We start from the raw sequence: 17,968 nt of genomic DNA on the forward strand, positions 1-17,968 counted from the left end.
CCACAATCAGCTCATTTGTCTTGCTCACATTGAGGGATAGGATGTTGTCCTGGCACCACAATGCCAGGTCTCTGACCTCCTTCCTATAGGCTGTCTCATCATTGTCGGTGATCAGGCCTACCACTGTTGTGTCGTCAGCAAACTTAATGATGGCGTTGGAGTCGTGCCAGGCCATGCAATCATGGATGAACAGGGAGTACAGGAGGGGACTAAGCACACACCCCTGAGGGGCCCCAGTGTTGAGGATCAGCATGGCAGATGTGTTGTTGCCTACCCTTACCGCCTGGGGGGCGGCCCATTAAAAAGTCCAGGATCCAGTTGCAGAGGGAGGTGTTCAATCCCAGGGTCCTTAGCTTAGTGATGAGCTTTGTTGGCACTATGGTATTGAATGCTGAGCTGTAGTCAATGAATAACATTCTCACGTAGGTGTTCCTTTTGTCCAGGTGGGAAAGGGCAGTGTGGAGTGCAATAGAGATTGCATCATCTGTGGATCTGTGAGGGCGGTATGCAAATTGGAGTGGGTCTATGGTTTTTGGGATAATGGTGTTGATGTGAGCCATTACCAGCCTTTCAAAGCCCTTCATGGATACGAACATGAGTACTATGGGGTCGGTAGTCATTTAGGCAGGTTGCCTTTGTGTTCTTGGGCACAGGGACTGTGGTCGTTTGCTTGAAACATGTTGGTATTACAGACTAGGCCAGGGAGTGGTTGAAAATGTCAGTGAAGACACAGATTGTGGTTGTTGTAGATGGCAATTCACAAATCTAAATGTGTATTTGAACCCAATAATGGTTGAATTCAAGAAGTTTAAGCTGCCTATCATTGTAAGCTGCCTGTCATTGTAAATAAGAATTTGTTCTTAACTGATTTGCCTAGTTAAATAAAAGGTTAAATAAAGATTAAATAAAAATGAATACAATTATTCAGTATACTCTAAAGTCGTTCCAACAGATAAAGACTGATTTTAATATACCCAATAAGGACTTTTTATTTTTTTAAGTATCTCCAATTCAGAAATTTTGTAGAGGGCCAGAAGAAAGTGAGTAAACTATGTTTTCAAATGACTGAGGTAGAAAAAAATACATTTCTAATCCTACTGCTCGGAGGGGTTTAATCTGTGACATATATTCTATCTTGTCAAGCAGAAGTGCCTCATCCTATGACGCATTGAGACATATTCGGGAGAGAGACATTGGGAGTAACGAATTGGTAACGAAGACTGGACTGCTAACCGCGAAATGATCTACCCCGATTGTATCTCTATAAACACACAAGAACTCAATTTTTTTAAAAATCTTTCATAGAACCAGTTCACCTTAACAGAATGTTTACCGGTGCATCACATTTATGTTTAAAATGTCAACAAGATATTGGCTCCTTTCTGCGTGTATTTTGGCAACAGAATCCAGTTATTATTAGAATTAGGTTCATTTATACATTTAGAGGATCTTAGACAATTTGCTCGTTTCTCCAAACATACTGTTCTGGTCTATTTAGCCCGCCAAAAATGTAATCTGGTATTGTGTTCAACACCTGAAATACAGTCTGCGAGAATGTGGCTCTCTCAGGCTTTCATCTATTTTACCACTAGAAAAACAAACTTTTGACCTGCGCCAGAGTACTGAAAAGTTCTGGAAAATCTGGTCACCATCGATTAGTTTAGATTGTTATTTAGTCACATGCACAGGACTGTAGATATAGTTGAGTGAAAACCTACAGGAGGGTGTCTCTCCAGGAACAGGGTTGGAGTGAAAACCTACAGGAGGGTGTCTCTCCAGGAACAGGGTTACAGTGAAATATTTCAGATCCCAGCTCGAACAGTGCAGGTGTGAATGAAGCAATGAAACGTATTTCACACACAAACACACAGTACCAGTCAAGCGTTTGGACACACCTACTCATTCAAGAGTTTTTCTTTATTTTTACTATTTTATACATTGTACAATATTTGTGAAGACATCAAAACTATGAAATAACGCATATGGAATCATGTAGTAACCAAAAAAGTGTTAAATAAAATCAACATATATATTTTATATTTGAGATTCTTCAAAGTAGCCACCTTTTGCCTTGATGACAGCTTTGCTCACTCTTGGCATTCTCTCAACCAGCTTCATGAGGTAGTCACCTGGAATGCATTTCAATTAGCAGGTGTGCCTTGTCAAAACTACATTTGTGGAATTTCTTTCCTTCTTAATGCATTTGAGACAATCAGTTGTGCTGTGACAAGGTAGGAGGGGTATACAGAAGATAGCACCTATTTGGTAAAAGACCAAGTACATATTATGGCAGGAACAGCTCAAATAAGCAAAGAGAAACGACAGTCCATCATTACTTTAATGTCACACCCTGATCTGTTTCACCTGTCTTTGTGTTTGTCTCCACCCCCCCTCCAGGTGTAGCCCATCTTCCCCATTATCCCCTGTGTATTTATACCTGTGTTCTCCGTCTGTTGCCAGTTTGTTTTGTTCATTCATACCTACCAGCGTTTTCCCCCTTGCTCCTGAACTCTGGATTAATGACCTCTGCCTGCCCTGACCCTGTTCTCTAGTTTTCCCGGTTTTTACCTTTTCTGCCTGCCCTGACTTTGAGCCTGCCTACCGTCCCGTACCTTTGCCCCACTACTCTGGATTACCGACCCCTGCCTGACCCTGGGCCTGCCTACCGTCCCGTACCTTTGCCCCACTCCTCTGGATTACCGACCCCTGCCTGACCCTGGGCCTCCCTACCGTCCCGTACCTTTGCCCCACTACTCTGGATTACCGACCCCTGCCTGACCCCTGCCTGACCCTGGGCCTGCCTACCGTCCCGTACCTTTGCCCCACTACTCTGGATTACCGACCCCTGCCTGACCCTGGGCCTGCCTACCGTCCCGTACCTTTGCCCCACTACTCTGGATTACCGAACCCTGCCTGACCCTGGGCCTGCCTACCGTCCCGTACCTTTGACTGCCCATGTTCAAATTAATAAAATGTTGTTACTTCGACATCGTCTGTCTTACCTTCAAACGTGTTACTTTAAAGACATGAAGGTCAGTCATTACGGAAAATTTCAAAGAACTTTGAAAGTTTTTTCAAGTGCAGTTGCAAAAAAACATCAAGCGCTACGATGAAACCGCCACAGGAAAGGAAGACCCAGAGTTACCTCTGCTGCAGAGGATACGTTCATTAAAGTTAACTGCACCTCAGATTGCAGCCCAAATAAATGCTTCACGGAGTTGAAGTAACAGACACATCTCAACATCAACTGTTCAGAGAAGACTGCGTGAATCAGGCCCTTCGTGTTGGAAAAGCATTCCAGGTGAAGCTGGTTGAGAAAATGCCAAGAGTGTGCAAAGCTGTCATCAAGGCAAAGGGTGATATATTTTGATTTGTTTAACACTATTTTGGGTACTACATGATTTCTTATGTGTTACTTCATAATTTTGATGTCTTCACTATTATTCTACAATGTAGAAAATAGTACAAATAAAGAAAAACCCTTGAATGAGGAGGTGTGTCCAAACTTTTCACTGGTACCTGTACATATTACGTCAACTACCTCTACCACTGCACATTGACTCGGTAGTGGTACCCCTTGTATGTATAAAGAACATTTTTGGTTAAGGGCTTGTAAAGTAAGCATTTCACAGTAAAGTCTACACCTGTTGTACTCGGCCATGTGACAAATACATGCGATTTGCCTCGGCTGGGATGAGGCTACTTTACCTTAAATCAATTTACAGTTAACACCACAATTAGTACCAGACCTTTTTGGTTCAAATACTCTTTAAATTAAGTTCACATACATTTTGAAGTAAGTATTCAGAGATATTTTATTTGGAAAATACAAGTATTGGAAAGTATTGCAATGTATTTGAAAATACTAAAAAAAAAAAAAAAAAACACCAGTTATTTTCAAATACAAATTAATACTCCCATGCATTTGGACCCAGGTCCGTAAGAGTATTTGAAATAATGTATTTGAAAATATTGTAGCGATTTTTTAACCCAAGAGAGAGGCGTGTACACATGAGGGACTTGGTTTAGAGAAGCTTGGGGACAGGCTCTCCCGAAGGAAAAGGGGGGGGGGGGGGGGGGGGGGTATTGTAGCGACCTTAACCGAACATCTAGCGTAGGTTCAGACCTCTTGGCGTAACGGTTAAGGTGTTTGCTTGACTGTTGTTGGACACGAGTTCGAGTGCTGGTCGGGGCTACAATACTTTCAAATACATCCAATTAAAGTCGTTGATTTCAGCCACATTATTAGGAAATACTCAAAATACAGTAAATAGGTATATAAATAAAATACACAAGTCTATATAGTACTATGTCTAGGCTATATGTTAACTTTAAAATCAGCTTACTTTTGACCCTGTTTTACAACATTGTAATTGTCGGTTTGGTATCAAGAATAAGCCGATTAAAATTGGGTCAAACTGGAACAACTATACACATAACCAGAGTGGTCTTCTACAACGTTAGGCTAGATCTCCTCTCAAACCAGCTTCAGTTAGCTTCACATTCCGGCTCGGGGCTTCATCCGTAACTGTGGTATTATAACATACCAAACAAAAAAACAACAACTTGTGATTTAATAAAATACTTCTCTAATGAAAAGGGGACGATGATGCAATCTTTGCGAGAGGGAGGGAATCTGATTACAAACTGGATAAACGGAGTGAGCCTGCCCAGGAAACAGGTTCATATCGATGGATTCGTCGCCATAGAAATGTACCTGGCTAAAAGGTGAGTCGTTGCGACTGGTTATCCTGAGTTGAACTCAAAGTTGACCAAAGTTACCTCGCCGACGACTCAACCCTGAAATCACATATTATTGGTGGTCAGGGGAAGAACGGACGACCCTACCACCTCTGAGGGCATACGATGTACGAAGCATGTACAACCAGGATGGGGCCCATACATCACAATTCTGGTGATATGGATTCAACTTTACATGGATAGATGAACTCTGGTCATGTAAATTAAAATCACGCTGATTACCTTTGTAAAATCATTTAACTTGTATCCTAAAATCCTGCAACGGGCTAGCGTGCTGTCCAGAGGGCTACCTGTCCATCATGCTGCCTCACGCTACACAAACGAGATACAGCCGCATTAGGAAAGTATTCAGGGCAATTTTTTTTCTCCACATCTTGTTGTTACAGCCTTATTCTAAAATGTATTAAATAAAAAAATCCTCAGCAATCTACACACAAATACCCCACAATGAAAAAACGGAAAAACGAGTTTAGAAATTTTTGCAAATAAAAAAATAGCTTAAGTATTCAGACCCTTCGCTATGAGACTCTAAATTGAGTTCCGGTGCATCCTGTTTCCCATTGATCATCCTTGAGATGTTTCTACAACTTGATTGGAGTCCACCTGTGGTAAATTCAATTGATTGGAAATGATTTGGAAAGGCACACACCTGTCTATACGAGGTCCCACAGTTGACAGTGCATGTCAGAGCAAAAACCAAGCCATGAGATCGAAGGAATTATCTTAAGAGACAGGATTGTGTCGAGGCACAGATCTGGGGAAGGGTACCAAAACATGTCTGCAACATTGAAGGTCCCCAAGAACACAGTGGCCTCCATTCTTAAATGGAAGAAGTTTGGAACCACCAAGACTCTTCCTAGAGCTGGCCGCCTGGCCAAACTGAGCATGAAAAGTTGCCGCTGTAATTACTACCAAAAGGTGCTTCAACAAAGTACTGAATACTTATGTAAATGTGTTTTTTTTAATATATATATATATATATATATATATATATATATGAGCAAAAATCTTTAAAAACTGTTTTTGCTTTGTCTTATGGGGTAGTTTGTAGATTGCAACAACAACAAAAATTCTAGATCAATTTTAGAATAAGGCTGTAACGTAACAAAATGTGGAGAAGTCAAGGGGTCTGAAGGCACTGTAGGCTCCTGCCCTATAGGCCATTCTGGTTCTGGCACTTACTTTCCAGTTCACACAGTTCTATAGGTCTAGTATAACTTGGCCCATTCAGGTATCAAACCCTCAACATCAGTGTTATAACACAGGGGCAGGAATAAGCGGATTAAAGTTGGATCAACAAACAAACCTGGCATTTGGACCCTGTTCAAAAACTTTAGGAGGAAGATAGGAAGGACAGATGTTTTCAAGCAGGAACTTTTACATAAGACCACTTGAAGGTCTGAAAACATCCAACAAACTTTGATTTTGTAGTGAAATATCACTTTTAAAAAAAAAGGTTCATAACGGATTAGTTATTGAGCTCAGCAAAGAAGGGGTGACTTTTTCTCATCATGGTTCGACAAATCAAAATCGACAAATCAGAAAAAAGGCTGGGTCTGGTACGAAAATAGTTTATTATTAAAAACAATTTCCCTATCGCTGAAATATCGGGAGATTTTATTCCATTGTTTCTTTCTTTTAACTTAAAAACGAAACAAACTTTTCATATCCTAAAGCCTTGCTGTAACATTTACCAGTTTAAAAAAACTTTACAGCAAAAAAAAAAAGGCCTTTTTGTTCATTTGTTTTCCTGTCGTGATGCTCAAAATTAACAACACATTGAGTGGCAACTGGCATTAAAAAAGCATATTTACAGCATCTAAACGGCCTCAGGCCTCTCTTTTCTCTTCATCTGGGTCGTATTCATTAGTGCGTACCGTATCAAAACGCTTTTGCAGCGGAAAGACGAACGTTTCTTATTGGACAAGTTCAGGTAGCTCCTCCCTGTTTCAGTCCATTTTATTCCATTTGGTACCTAATGAATACAACCCCGAATCGAACTTGGGTTTGTCAGTGTTTAAAAAAAAAAAAACGAAAAAAAAAACAAACATTCCAGCTCTAAAGTGGGCGTGGTTACTCAAGAGGTCAGGGGTCAGTCAGATAAAAACACTAAAACAGTCCTTCCAGTTACAGTATGGACTCCTGGCTTCCTTTCTTTACTTTGTCTGCAACCGATTGGACAACTGAACACATCTACCACATTGCTTTGTGAGAGCACGAAGTGGGAGGAGACGAGGAGACGAGAACATATTATTTAGATGACCCCTTTTTAAAAGTCCTTTCCTCGTCTCCTTTCCTTCATGACCACTGATGGGTATAAGGACTGGATGGGTTTTTAGTTGACGTCGTACTACTGCGGATGCCTAGCACATCTTCTCTCTGTTAGGGTGGTCAACGAAGGAGAGGAGGACGAGTAAAGGAGGCCATTGAGAGACTGTTAGGGAAAAGATGTAGAAGTGACCTGTAGCCACCGATCCAGGATCAGATATTCAATACAGTCCAAATGGCACCTTACAGTACACTGACCAGAGCGCCCAGGGGACATATCCAGGGGCCTTCGGGGAAGTATTTAGACCCCTTGACCCTTTTTCCATTTAGTTAAAGCCTTATTCTAAAATGGATTAAATTGTTGTTGTTTTTAAAACGTCAATCTAGACACGAAGCAAAAAGTTGTACATTCATTTTTAGCAAATGTATATTAAAAAACAAAACTGAAATACATGATTTACTTTAAGTATTCAGACCCTTCGCTATGAGACTCTAAATTGAGCTCAGGTGCTTCCTGTTTCCATTGATCATCCTTGAGATGTTCCTACAACTTGATTGGAGTTCATCTGTGGTCAATTCAATTGATTGGACATGACTTGGAAAGGCATACACCTGTCTATATAAGGTCCCACAGTTGACAGTGCATGTCAGAGCAAAAACCAAGCCATGAGATCGAAGGAATTGTCCATAGAGCTCCGAGACAGGATTGTGTCGAGGCACAGATCTGGGGAAGGGTACCAAAACATTTCTGCAGCATTGAAGGTCCCCAAGAACACAGTGGCCTCCATTCTTAAATGGAAGAAGTTTGGAATCGCCAAGACTCTTCCTAGAGCTGGCCGCCCGGCCAAATTGGTCAGGGAGGTGACCAAGAACCCAATGGTCACTCTGACAGAGCTCTAGAGTTCCTCTATGGAGATGAGAGAATCTTCCAGAAGGACAACCATCTCAGCAGCACTCCACCAATCAGGCCTTTATGGTAGAGTGGCCAGACAGAGGCCACTCCTCTGTAAAAGGCACATGCCAGCCTGCTTGGGAGTTTGGCAAAAAGGTACCTAAAGACTCTCAGACCATGAGAAACACGATTCTCTGGTCTGATGAAACCAAGATTGAACTCTTTGGCCTGAATGCCAAGAGTCACATCTGGATGAAACCTGGCACCATTCCTACGGTGAAGCATGGTGGTGGTGGCATCATGCTGTGGGGATATTTGTCAACGGCAGGGACTGGGAGACTAGTCAGGATCGAGGGAAAGATATACGGATGAAAACCTACTCCAGAGTGCTCAGGACCTCAGACCGGGGTGAAGGTTCACCTTCCAGCAGGACAACGACCCTAAGCACACTGCCAAGACAACGCAGGAGTGGCTTCAGGACAAGTCTCTGAATATCCTTGAGTGGCCCAGCCAGAGCCCGGACTTGAACCCAATCTAACATCTCTGGAGAGACCTGAAAATAGCTGTGCAGCGATGCTCCCCATCCAACCTGACAGAGCTTGAGAGGATCTGCAGAGGTATGCCAATCTCATAGCATCATACACAATAAGACTCGAGGCTGTAATCGCTGCCGAACGTGCTTCAACAAAGTACAGAGTAAAGGGTCTGAATACTTATGTAAATGTCATATTTCAGTTTTTTATTTTTAATACGTTTTGGGGGGGGGGGGTCTATTTAATCCATATTAGAATAAGGCTGTAAGGTAACAGAATGTTGAAAAAGTCTTGGGGTCTGAATATTTTCCCGAATGCTCTGTATATTACCATCCCCTAAGGTTACAATTGGAGGGATAAGGGGAATCTGATTCTAGATCTGTGGTTGAAGGGCAACATCAAACTAGCCTGGTCCCAGATCCGTTTGCGCTCTTGCCACCTCCATTGCTGTAAATGTCAAGCCAAACATGACAATTCCATGAGTTAGTGACGGGAGTTGTCAAGAAGGCAGAAACAGACTGGCACCTAGGCTAACATTTAAAAAAAAATTAAAACGTTTTTGGTAGCCACTAGCCTATGACTGCCTCAGTCTCCTGTGTCTCAGCCGCATGTGTTTTCTCTACGGGGCGAGGTTGACTTGTCGGTTCAGATACACACGCCACAGGCGGTTCTGTAGCAGTCACTTCAACAGGGAATCCAGAGGGTTCTGATTCCACCTTCTGTTGGGATTGGAAGGGTTCTACAGTGGAATCTTTAGAATCTGTAGGAGGTTCTTTAGAGGGTTCTTTAGTAGCAGCAGCAACAACAGTAGTAGTAGGTGGGGGGTTTTCTGTGTTGTTGTCGTCAGAGTTCCGGAGCTTGAGTTCCACGTTCTCTGGTTCTATCTCTGCTTTGTCTCCTAGTCGATCGTCTGTGTCCCAACGAGATGTCCTCTCTCTGTTCCTCGGTCGCCTCTGCCTCTCTCCCTCTCCTCCCTCACTCCTGCCGCGCCCCCTCTCTCCTACCCCCCTTTCTCCTACCTCTCCTCTCCCCCTCTCCCCTACCCCCCTTTCTCCTACCTCTCCTCTACCCCTCTCTCCTACCCCCCTTTCTCCTACCTCTCCTCTACCCCTCTCTCCTACCCCCCTTTCTCCTACCTCTCCTCTTCCTCTCTCTCCTACCTCTCCTCTACCCCTCTCTCCTACCCCCCTTTCTCCTACCTCTCCTCTATCTCTCCCCCTTTCTCCTACCTCTCCTCTATCTCTCCCCCTCTCTCCTACCCCCCTTTCTCCTACATCTCCTCTATCTCTCCCCCTCTCTCCTACACCCCTTTCTCCTACCTCTCCTCTACTTCTCCCCCTCTCTCCTACCTCTCCTCTACCTCTCCCCCTCTCTCCTACCTCTCCTCTACCTCTACCCCTCTCTCCTACCTCTCCTCTACCTCTACCCCTCTCTCCTATACCCCTTTCTCCTACCTCTCCTCTCCCCCTCTCCCCTACCTCTGATCCTCTACCTCGCTCCCTCTCTCCTCCCGCACTCCTTCCGCGATCACTCTCTCCTCCTCTCCCTCGTTCCCTCTCTCCATCAGGACTGCTTCGTCTCTCTCTCCAGTCCCGCCTGTCTCTATCTCTCTCCCACCCTCCCCCTCCTCTCGGCTCTCCCCCGTCCTCCTGCCACCCCCCAAACCTTTCCCTTCCCTCCATCCTTTCTCCCCATCCTCCTCCTCCTCCTCTCCCTCCTTCCCCAAACCGCCTCCCCCCTCCACCAAACCTCTCCCCATCCCTCTCCCAGTCCCTCTCTCTCTCCCTGTCTGGATCCCTGTCCCTAAACCCAGGTCTCTCCCCCCTGAAGGGCCCCCTCCCCTCAATCTCCTCTGGCCCATCTGGCCCTCGAGGGCCCCCCCTCATGAAGGGTGGTGGGGGCCCCCCAGGGAGGGGCCCGTGGGGAGGGAAGGGACCCCTTATGGGATGGGAAGGGGGCATGCCCATCCCAAACCCCCGTGGGCCCCCGGGCGGCAGAGGGGGGCCATCGTGGTGGATCATGTGAGGGTGGGGGCCCCTGTTGGGGGGCATCATCTGGGGTGGCATGTTGTGGTGGGGAGGGCCCCGAGGGGGGTGGGGGCCATGTGGGCCACCGTGGGGAGGAGGGAAGCGCTGCATGTGAGGTGGGGGGAGGACCGGACCAGGAGAGTGGACTGGGGGTCGCTGGAGGGGGATCATACCGGGGCGAGCCCCAAGAAGACCTCCAGACAGCGGGATGGGACCGCCTGGTGAGCCTCCTGGAGGACCAGGCACCTGATTACCTGATGAGGGAACAGAGAATACAGGTTTAATAGACATGTTCTGATAAACATCTATCAGGTAACTACTAGACTACTAGAGACAGTAACATGGCCTGATAAACATCTATCAGGTAACTACTAGAGACAGTAACATGGCCTGATAAACATCTATCAGGTAACTACTAGACTACTAGAGACAGTAACATGGCCTGATAAACATCTATCAGGTAACTACTAGACTACTAGAGACAGTAACATGGTCTGGTAAACATCTATCAGGTAACTACTAGACTACTAGAGACAGTAACATGGCCTGATAAACATCTATCAGGTAACTACTAGACTACTAGAGACAGTAACATGGCCTGATAAACATCTATCAGGTAACTACTAGACTACTAGAGACAGTAACATGGTCTGGTAAACATCTATCAGGTAACTACTAGACTACTAGAGACAGTAACATGGCCTGATAAACATCTATCAGGTAACTACTAGACTACTAGAGACAGTAACATGGTCTGATAAACATCTATCAGGTAACTACTAGAGACAGTAACATGGCCTGATAAACATCTATCAGGTAACTACTAGACTACTAGAGACAGTAACATGGTCTGGTAAACATCTATCAGGTAACTACTAGACTACTAGAGACAGTAACATGGTCTGGTAAACATCTATCAGGTAACTACTAGACTACTAGAGACAGTAACATGGTCTGATAAACATCTATCAGGTAACTACTAGACTACTAGAGACAGTAACATGGTCTGATAAACATCTATCAGGTAACTACTAGACTACTAGAGACAGTAACATGGTCTGGTAAACATCTATCAGGTAACTACTAGACTACTAGAGACAGTAACATGGTCTGGTAAACATCTATCAGGTAACTACTAGACTACTAGAGACAGTAACATGGCCTGATAAACATCTATCAGGTAACTACTAGACTATTAGAGACAGTAACATGGCCTGATAAACATCTATCAGGTAACTACTAGACTACTAGAGACAGTAACATGGTCTGATAAACATCTATCAGGTAACTACTAGAGACAGTAACATGGTCTGATAAACATCTATCAGGTAACTACTAGAGACAGTAACATGGTCTGATAAACATCTATCAGGTAACTACTAGACTACTAGAGACAGTAACATGGTCTGGTAAACATCTCAGGTAACTACTAGAGACAGTAACATGGCCTGATAAACATCTATCAGGTAACTACTAGAGACAGTAACATGGTCTGGTAAACATCTATCAGGTAACTACTAGAGACAGTAACATGGTCTGGTAAACATCTATCAGGTAACAACTAGAGACAGTAACATGGTCTGATAAACATCTATCAGGTAACTACTAGAGACAGTAACATGGTCTGGTAAACATCTATCAGGTAACTACTAGACTACTAGAGACGGTAACATGGTCTGATAAACATCTATCAGGTAACTACTAGACTACTAGAGACAGTAACATGGCCTGATAAACATCTATCAGGTAACTACTAGACTACTAGAGACAGTAACATGGTCTGATAAACATCTATCAGGTAACTACTAGACTACTAGAGACAGTAACATGGTCTGATAAACATCTATCAGGTAACTACTAGAGACAGTAACATGGCCTGATAAACATCTATCAGGTAACTACTAGACTACTAGAGACAGTAACATGGTCTGGTAAACATCTATCAGGTAACTACTAGACTACTAGAGACAGTAACATGGTCTGGTAAACATCTCAGGTAACTACTAGACTACTAGAGACAGTAACATGGTCTGATAAACATCTATCAGGTAACTACTAGACTACTAGAGACAGTAACATGGTCTGATAAACATCTATCAGGTAACTACTAGACTACTAGAGACAGTAACATGGTCTGATAAACATCTATCAGGTAACTACTAGACTACTAGAGACAGTAACATGGCCTGATAAACATCTATCAGGTAACTACTAGACTACTAGAGACAGTAACATGGTCTGATAAACATCTATCAGGTAACTACTAGACTACTAGAGACAGTAACATGGCCTGATAAACATCTATCAGGTAACTACTAGACTACTAGAGACAGTAACATGGCCTGATAAACATCTATCAGGTAACTACTAGACTACTAGAGACAGTAACATGGTCTGATAAACATCTATCAGGTAACTACTAGACTACTAGAGACAGTAACATGGTCTGATAAACATCTATCAGGTAACTACTAGACTACTAGAGACAGTAACATGGCCTGATAAACATCTATCAGGTAACTACTAGACTACTAGAGACAGTAACATGGCCTGATAAACATCTATCAGGTAACTACTAGACTACTAGAGACAGTAACATGGTCTGAAACATCTATCAGGTAACTACTAGACTACTAGAGACAGTAACATGGTCTGATAAACATCTATCAGGTAACTACTAGACTACTAGAGACAGTAACATGGTCTGGTAAACATCTCAGGTAACTACTAGAGACAGTAACATGGCCTGATAAACATCTATCAGGTAACTACTAGACTACTAGAGACAGTAACATGGCCTGATAAACATCTATCAGGTAACTACTAGACTACTAGAGACAGTAACATGGCCTGATAAACATCTATCAGGTAACTACTAGACTACTAGAGACAGTAACATGGTCTGGTAAACATCTATCAGGTAACTACTAGACTACTAGAGACAGTAACATGGTCTGGTAAACATCTATCAGGTAACTACTAGACTACTAGAGACAGTAACATGGCCTGATAAACATCTATCAGGTAACTACTAGACTACTAGAGACAGTAACATGGTCTGGTAAACATCTCAGGTAACTACTAGAGACAGTAACATGGCCTGATAAACATCTATCAGGTAACTACTAGACTACTAGAGACAGTAACATGGCCTGATAAACATCTATCAGGTAACTACTAGACTACTAGAGACAGTAACATGGTCTGGTAAACATCTATCAGGTAACTACTAGACTACTAGAGACAGTAACATGGTCTGGTAAACATCTCAGGTAACTACTAGAGACAGTAACATGGTCTGATAAACATCTATCAGGTAACTACTAGAGACAGTAACATGGCCTGATAAACATCTATCAGGTAACTACTAGACTACTAGAGACAGTAACATGGTCTGGTAAACATCTATCAGGTAACTACTAGACTACTAGAGACAGTAACATGGCCTGATAAACATCTATCAGGTAACTACTAGACTACTAGAGACAGTAACATGGTCTGGTAAACATCTATCAGGTAACTACTAGACTACTAGAGACAGTAACATGGTCTGATAAACATCTATCAGGTAACTACTAGACTACTAGAGACAGTAACATGGTCTGATAAACATCTATCAGGTAACTACTAGAGACAGTAACATGGCCTGATAAACATCTATCAGGTAACTACTAGACTACTAGAGACAGTAACATGGTCTGATAAACATCTATCAGGTAACTACTAGACTACTAGAGACAGTAACATGGTCTGGTAAACATCTATCAGGTAACTACTAGAGACAGTCCGCTGTGCTGGTATGTGTGGTCCTTGTCTTCCACAGAGGTTAGGTCAGGACTCCATGCTGTGCAAAACTCATAATTATCCCTTAAAGCCCCTCACTTTACTCTACTCTGCGCTCCAATCGACTCTCCGCCCCCTCCAATCGACTCTCCGCCCCCTCCAATCGACTCTCCGCCCCCTCCAATCGACTCCCCGCCCCCTCCAATCGACTCTCCGCCCCCTCCAATCGACTCTCCGCCCTCTAACTCTACAACCTTTAGTAAAATACTATTCTACTATGATGTCTGGTTAAGGTTACAAACCCAGGCCGGCTGGACCCAGAGACAGTTCAGCTACCCCTACACCCCCTGCTGCTGAGGGAGGGGGGCCAGAGGGGCCCAATGGCATCGACCCAGGCGGAAGGAAACCTGGTGGAGAGAGAGAGAGAAAGACTCAGGCTTGTGAGATGGACAGCTTTATATAGATACAGTAGACTGATAGATGTTTGAGAATGAGTGATTGAAATAGAGAGGGAGAGATATATCTTGATAGAGAGATATCTTGAGAGAGATTTCTTGATAGAGAAAGGTTTTGAGAGAGAGAGATCTTAGACAGATATCGAGACAGAGGTTTTGAGAGAGATATCGAGACAGAGAGAGAGAAAGGTTTTGAGAGAGAGAGATATCTCATAGTGTTACCTGGTGGCATCATCTGCATGGGGTTGAACCTTGGTCCCGGTCTCATGAAGGAGGGAGGAGGTCCGGGTGGGACACCAGGGGGGAAGGTAGGGGGAGGCAGGCCCATGGGGGGACCACCAGGAGGGCCAGGCCCAGGGGGGAAGGAGGGGTGCTGCTGGAGAGAACCTACACCTCCCATCGACTGCACCTGGACCGGATGCACCTGGGGTAGAGGAGACGCCGAGGGAGGAGCCTGTTAGACAGAGGGTTGTAGAGTGACCCAAGTGGAACTCCCTAAAATGGCACCCTATTCACTAAATATTAGAGAGGACTCTGGTCTAAAGTAGTGCACTATATAGGGAATAGGGTGCCATAGGACTCTGGTCTAAAGTAGTGCACTATATAGGGAATAGGGTGGCATACAGAATCTGAAAACTGTGTTAGCCCACTGAGGTAGAGCCCAGGCTGGGGAGATAAGTATAGGTATCTCTAAAAAAAAAGGGGGAACAAACTAAAAATACCTGTACAGGAGCGTCTACAGGTGCGGTCCCAGCTGTGTCCTCCACCGTGGCTAACGGCTCAGAGCGGCCATTTTGTCTGAACTCCTCTGGTGCCTCCTGGTTGTTCTGAACACTCCCCCACTCTGTCAATCAAGGGGACACGTGGTCAGACAGGTAGTGTACAGGTACCTGTGTGTGTGCGCGTGTGCGTGAGCGTTGAACCGCAAGGCAACACTTGTCTGCTGTTCTAGCCCCGTAGCTGCCACGTTGTAGCAGCGTGAAACGCACCTGTAAACAGGTGCAGATACTCTCAGAGTGGAGCCTTGCATCACGCTCATCTCTATATCTGTGGTGCTGCTGGTGGCCATGTCGCTGAGGCTTGTGTAGAAGCTTGCAGGAAGGTGTGTTTTGTGTTTACCTGGGGTGCGTTGTATGTGTGTATGTGTGTGTGTGTGTGTGTGTGTATGTGTGTGTGTGTGTGTGTGTGTGTGTGTGTGTATGTGTGTGTGTATGTGTGTGTGTGTGTGTGTGTGTGTGTGTATGTATGTATGTATGTGTGTGTGTGTGTGTGTGTGTATGTATGTATGTGTGTGTGTGCGTGTGTGTGTGTTCAGCAGGACCCAACATCTTCTACACCATGAAGAAATGTAAAATAAGGAATCATGTTGGTTATATTTCCATTCCAGTGTTTTACTTGCTATAATGTATTTACCTTGCCACCATGGCCTTTTTGCCTTATCTCACCTCATTTGCTCACATCGTATATAGACTTGTTTATACTGTATTATTGACTGTATGTTTGTTTTACTCCATGTGTAACTCTGTGTTCTTGTTTGTGTTGAACTGCTTTGCTTTATCTTGGCCAGGTCGCAATTGTAAATGAGAACTTGTTCTCAACTGGCCTACCTGGTTAAATAAAGGTGAAATGAAAATTGTGGCATTTCTATCTGCAGAATTTCAGAACAGTTTAGTACTGAACATGGCCCAGGTGTGTGTTATTACCTGGGTCCAGTGTGTCTGGGTCCAGTGTGTCTGGGTCCAGTGTGTGTTATTACCTGGGTCCAGTATGTGCTATTACCTGGATCCAGTGTGTCTGGGTCCAGTGTGTCTGGGTCCAGCGTGTGTTATTACCTGGGTCCAGTGTGTGTTATTACCTGGGTCCAGTGTGTGTTATTACCTGGGTCCAGTGTGTGTTATTACCTGGGTCCAGTATGTCTGGGTCCAGTGTGTGTTATTACCTGGGTCCAGTGTGTCTGGGTCCAGTGTGTGTTATTACCTGGGTCCAGTGTGTCTGGGTCCAGTGTGTGTTATTACCTGGGTCCAGTGTGTCTGGGTCCAGTGTGTGTTATTACCTGGATCCAGTGTGTGTTATTACCTGGGTCCAGTGTGTGTTATTACCTGGGTCCAGTGTGTCTGGGTCCAGTGTGTGTTATTATCTGGGTCCAGCATGTCTGGGTCCAGTGTGTGTTATTACCTGGGTCCAGTGTGTGTTATTACCTGGGTCCAGTGTGTCTGGGTCCAGTGTGTGTTATTACCTGGGTCCAGCATGTCTGGGTCCAGTGTGTGTTATTACCTGGGTCCAGTGTGTCTGGGTCCAGCATGTGTTATTACCTGAGTCCAGCATGTGTTATTACCTGGGTCCAGTGTGTCTGGGTCCAGTGTGTCTGGGTCCAGTGTGCGTTATTACCTGGGTCCAGTGTGTGTTATTACCTGGGTCCAGTGTGTGTTATTACCTGGGTCCAGTTTGTGTTATTACCTGGGTCCAGTGTGTCTGGGTCCAGTGTGTGTTATTACCTGGGTCCAGTGTGTGTTATTACCTGAGTCCAGTGTGTCTGGGTCCAGTGTGTGTTATTACCTGGGTCCAGTGTGTCTGGGTCCAGTGTGTGTTATTACCTGGGTCCAGTGTGTCTGGGTCCAGTGTGTGTTATTACCTGAGTCCAGCGTGTGCTATTACCTGGGTCCAGTGTGTCTGGGTCCAGAGTGTCTGGGTCCAGTGTGTCTGGGTCCAGTGTGTGTTATTACCTGGGTCCAGTGTGTGTTATTACCTGGGTCCAGTGTGTCTGGGTCCAGTGTGTGTGTTATTACCTGGGTCCAGTGTGTGTTATTACCTGGGTCCAGTGTGTCTGGGTCCAGTGTGTGTTATTACCTGGGTCCAGTGTGTCTGGGTCCAGTGTGTGTTATTACCTGGGTCCAGCGTGTCTGGGTCCAGTGTGTTATTACCTGGGTCTAGTGTGTGTTATTACCTGGGTCCAGTGTGTGTTATTACCTGGGTCCAGTGTGTCTGGGTCCAGTGTGTGTGTTATTACCTGGGTCCAGTGTGTCTGGGTCCAGCATGTGTTATTACCTGAGTCCAGCATGTGTTATTACCTGGGTCCAGTGTGTCTGGGTCCAGTGTGTCTGGGTCCAGTGTGCGTTATTACCTGGGTCCAGTGTGTGTTATTACCTGGGTCCAGTGTGTGTTATTACCTGGGTCCAGTTTGTGTTATTACCTGGGTCCAGTGTGTCTGGGTCCAGTGTGTGTTATTACCTGGGTCCAGTGTGTGTTATT

The 17,968-nt window shown here is 44.6% G+C and overlaps 1 protein-coding gene across 5 annotated transcripts in view; it reads right to left on the reverse strand.

Annotated features, from left to right (window-relative positions):
* Nucleotides 1-3,797: 3,797 nt before the first annotated feature.
* The window catches only part of scaf4a (SR-related CTD-associated factor 4a), a 56,950-nt gene continuing 42,779 nt past the window's right edge, over nt 3,798-17,968 (reverse strand). For 3 of the 5 annotated variants that reach the window (XM_090226349.1, XM_090226348.1, XM_090226352.1), the window contains 4 exons: nt 15,442-15,563; nt 14,942-15,173; nt 14,567-14,671; nt 3,798-10,735 (listed from right to left, as the gene is read on the reverse strand). In XM_090226349.1, the coding sequence (XP_090082475.1) occupies nt 9,024-10,735; nt 14,567-14,671; nt 14,942-15,173; nt 15,442-15,563 (2,171 nt within the window). In that variant the 3' untranslated portion in view covers nt 3,798-9,023. The remainder of the gene's footprint in view (nt 10,736-14,566; nt 14,672-14,941; nt 15,174-15,441; nt 15,564-17,968) is intronic. The other 2 variants (XM_090226351.1, XM_090226350.1) reach the window with 1 other exon arrangement.

This window comes from Oncorhynchus mykiss, chromosome 29, assembly GCF_057628025.1.
Source record: "Oncorhynchus mykiss isolate SJ-2025 chromosome 29, ASM5762802v1, whole genome shotgun sequence".
Classification (NCBI taxonomy): Eukaryota; Metazoa; Chordata; class Actinopteri; order Salmoniformes; family Salmonidae; genus Oncorhynchus; species Oncorhynchus mykiss.